We start from the raw sequence: 3,368 nt of genomic DNA, 5'->3' as shown, positions 1-3,368 counted from the left end.
TGGGTACCCCACTATTTCTGCTAATTTCACCGGTATGCCTTCTGAGGTTCGCCCCCAGGCACCGTTTTCAGGGGTACCTTCTACATTATTCACCGCACCACCAGTCTCTACTACGGCACAACCAACAGTTCCCAGGCCATGCTTCGAGCCTTCAGCTTTCACTTTTCAAGTCCCGCAATTTCAGCTAGACAACGCTCATGTTACCCCAAACTCTTACCCTCAACACCCGCAGTTTGAGTCTCCTATGGAACAGGAAAGAGCTATGAGAAACCCCAAGAAAGAAGAGATGGTTCGGAAGATGAAAAGCCTCGAAAAAGGTCTGAAGAACATGCAAGGCCTGAGTGGCCAAAAACGTGTCTCATACTCCGATCTGTGTATGTTTCCTTATGTTCATTTGCCCGTTGGTTTTAAAATGCCAAAATTCAAAAAATACGACGGGCACGGAGACCCTATCGCTCATTTGAAAAGATATTGCAATCATTTGAGAGGGGCAGGTGGAAAAGAAGAACTTTTGATGGCCTATTTCGGGGAGAGCTTGACGAGAATTGCGTCAGAATGGTACATAATTCAGAACATCTCCCATTGGCATATATGGGATGACTTGGCCCGAGATTTCGTCAGGCAATTTCAATACAATATTGATATAGCTCCAGATAGGAATTCTCTAACCAATTTCAAGAAGAAAACCATGGAAAGCTTCCGTGAATATGCTATCAAGTGGCATGAGCAAGCATCCAGAGTGAAACCGCCTATGGATGAGGCAGAAATGGTCAATGTTTTCTTGCAGGCCCAAGAGGCCGATTACTTTCAAAACATGATGTCTGCAATGGGAAAACCTTTTGCATAGGCCATAAAAATCGGAGAAATGGTAGAAAATGACTTGAAAAATGGCCGAAGCATAAGTCAATCTGCTTTGAGAGACACCTCCCAAGCCATCCAGAACGGCTCGGGAGGTTTAGCAAATCGAAAGAAGAGGGAAGAAGGAGCCTTGATGACTTTAGGTTTGAGAGGCCCCCATCGACCCCGCGATCATTCTTACCTGCCTTCCAGAACCCCACAACACTACTACCCCCATCAAGATGCAGCATATGCCGTGGCACCGCCTCGCTATGCGGTGATGAATGTCCAACCTTATGCACGGCCACAACAACACTACAACCAAAACCGAGCTCCACCTCCCAGAAATAACCATCCTTACCAAGCTCCATATAACCCCTGTCCCCCACAAAACAATTACCAACATAATACACGCCCTCGTGAGCATCCTAGGAGAAACGACTTCACCCCTATTGGTGAGTCCTACTCTAGCTTGTTTCCAAAATTAGTCCAGATAGGTCTATTGCAACTTGTGCCTCCAAATCGGCAAAATCCGGAATCTCCATCATATCGGCCCGGTACTAGGTGTGCCTATTATTCAGGGGCAGAGCGTCATGATACGGAGGATTTTTGGACTCTCAAGAGAGCCGTTGAGAATTTGATAGAACAAAAACGAGTGGTGCTGAGGGACGAGGAAGTCCCCAATGTGACTAACAATTCATTACCGACTCACAACAACGGGCCGGTCATTGGAATTATTTGTGATGATAAAGAGTTTTATCCAGCTTTGAAAGCTATCATCTCCATTGTCGATTCAGAGGCAAGACCTAAAGCGGCGTTGAAACAAGCCAGAAATGAGAAGAAAATCACTCTAACTCCTCAAGTTGCAGAAACAAATACTGGGGCAGCACCATCTAAGGATGCAATTCTCTATGTTCCTAGGGCCCCAAGGAAAGAACAACTCATGTTGAACACTCCCAAAAGATTTGAGCAGAGGAAAGTCACGCTAAATGTGCCAAAGTTGTATGTGCCAAAAGGGACTTATGTGGCGCGGGGGCCGATAATTTCACCAAGGCTGAATGAGCCCGTGGTTATTAGCCGCGCACCACAGAGCCCTATGAGAGACCCCACTGCAGTCCCCTGGAATTATAGCAAAACAGTGATTACTTACAAGGGGAAAGAGATTATGGGAGAGGTGAACGAAATGAACCAACCTAGGAAGTACCACAACCCAGAAGAGCAAAAGATGTTAATACTGAGCAAGGATAAACAGTTTCCGCCTAAGAAGCCTGTGAGTTATGAGGAAGTAAAAGAGTTTTTCCGAAAAATGAAAACTTCGGAATATGCAATAATTGACCAGCTCAGGAAGACTCCTTCCCAGGTTTCACTTTTATCTCTTTTTATTAGCTCAAATGAACATCAGAAGGTACTCCTGAAAACATTGAACGAGGCATATGTCCCGGTTGAAATTTCAGTTGAACAACTGGTAAGAATGGCTGAATAATTCTTTGAAGTTAATAGGATTTTCTTCAGCCGTGATGATTTGTCCCAAGAGGGAGCCGCCCACAACAAAGCCCTTCACTTGACTGTCAAATGCTAAGGTTATTATATGAAGAGAGTCATGCTAGATGGTGGGTCTAGGGTCGACATTTGCCCTCTCTCAACGCTCCAGAGGATGAAAATTAGAACAGAAAGAATCCGACCAAACAATGTATGTGTGTGCGCTTTTGATGGTGTCAAACGAGACACAATAGGGGAAACTGATTTGATTTTGACCATTGGCCCTGTGGATTTCGAGGTAACTTTCCAGGTTCTGAACATGGATACTTCATATAATTTTCTCCTAGGAAGACCATGGATTCACACTGCAGGAGCTGTGCCCTTCACTGTTTATCAAATGGTCAAATTTGAACATGAAAACCAAGAAATTGTTGTCCACGGGAAGGATGAATAGTCCATTTACAGGGACCCTTCAGCCCCATGTCTCGAAGCTAGAGAAGGAAGTGAGCACATTGTCTACCAAGCCTTTGAAATTTTGATCGCTGATCAATGCGAAGAAGGGGCCCCGTTCCCTCAACTTTGCTTATCTAATGTCTCAGTCATGGTCTCTACTGAAATGATTAAACATGGGTACAAGCTCGGAAAGGGGCTCAGGGTATATCTACAAGGCATCATAGAGTCCGTTACGTCAACCGCCAATGAGAAGTTCTTCGGCGTAGGTTTCCGAGCTACAGAGGCTGATAGAAAATGGGCTGATGAGCGCAAGAAAAATGGGTGGGTCCTGCCTCAGCCCGTTCCGCATCTTACCAAGTCATTTATTGATCCCAAATATGTAGAAGAAGAAGAAGAAGAGACCTTCACGGATGAAAAGATTGAGGACATTTGTGAAGCCATGAAACGAATGCTGTATGAGTCCCACATAGTCCAGCTAGGGGAAGGAACGAGCACTGCTGAGGTGTTATACATGGGGCCAAATGCCAAGCTTCAGAATTGGAAAGATACCACATTCCCTGTCAGGCGGGAATCCCGGTAGTCCAGTTTTGCCATCTTTT

At 45.2% G+C, this 3,368-nt stretch overlaps 1 protein-coding gene across 1 annotated transcript; it reads left to right on the top strand.

Moving 5' to 3' along the window:
• The first annotated feature begins 865 nt into the window (after positions 1 to 865).
• On the top strand, positions 866 to 2,770 carry LOC107796834 (uncharacterized). The gene is made up of 3 exons (XM_075231452.1): positions 866 to 1,001; positions 1,326 to 2,302; positions 2,432 to 2,770. The coding sequence occupies exons 1-3, from the start codon at positions 866 to 868 to the stop codon at positions 2,768 to 2,770; spliced, it is 1,452 nt and encodes a 483-aa protein (XP_075087553.1).
• The last annotated feature ends 598 nt before the right edge of the window (positions 2,771 to 3,368 follow it).

The sequence above is a fragment of the Nicotiana tabacum genome, chromosome 15 (assembly GCF_000715075.1).
Source record: "Nicotiana tabacum cultivar K326 chromosome 15, ASM71507v2, whole genome shotgun sequence".
NCBI classification, from domain to species: Eukaryota; Viridiplantae; Streptophyta; class Magnoliopsida; order Solanales; family Solanaceae; genus Nicotiana; species Nicotiana tabacum.
This window is presented reverse-complemented; position numbering and strand designations above follow the sequence as displayed.

Excerpts from the sequence above, each read along its gene's own strand:
- LOC107796834 (XM_075231452.1), top strand. The coding sequence starts at position 866 with ATGGTAGAAAATGACTTGAAAAATGGCCGAAGCATAAGTCAATCTGCT. Across the intron at positions 1,002-1,325 it reads AGGAGCCTTGATGACTTTAG|TCCAGATAGGTCTATTGCAA; the intron begins GTTTGAGAGGCC and ends TTCCAAAATTAG. Across the intron at positions 2,303-2,431 it reads AAATTTCAGTTGAACAACTG|AGAGTCATGCTAGATGGTGG; the intron begins GTAAGAATGGCT and ends TATTATATGAAG.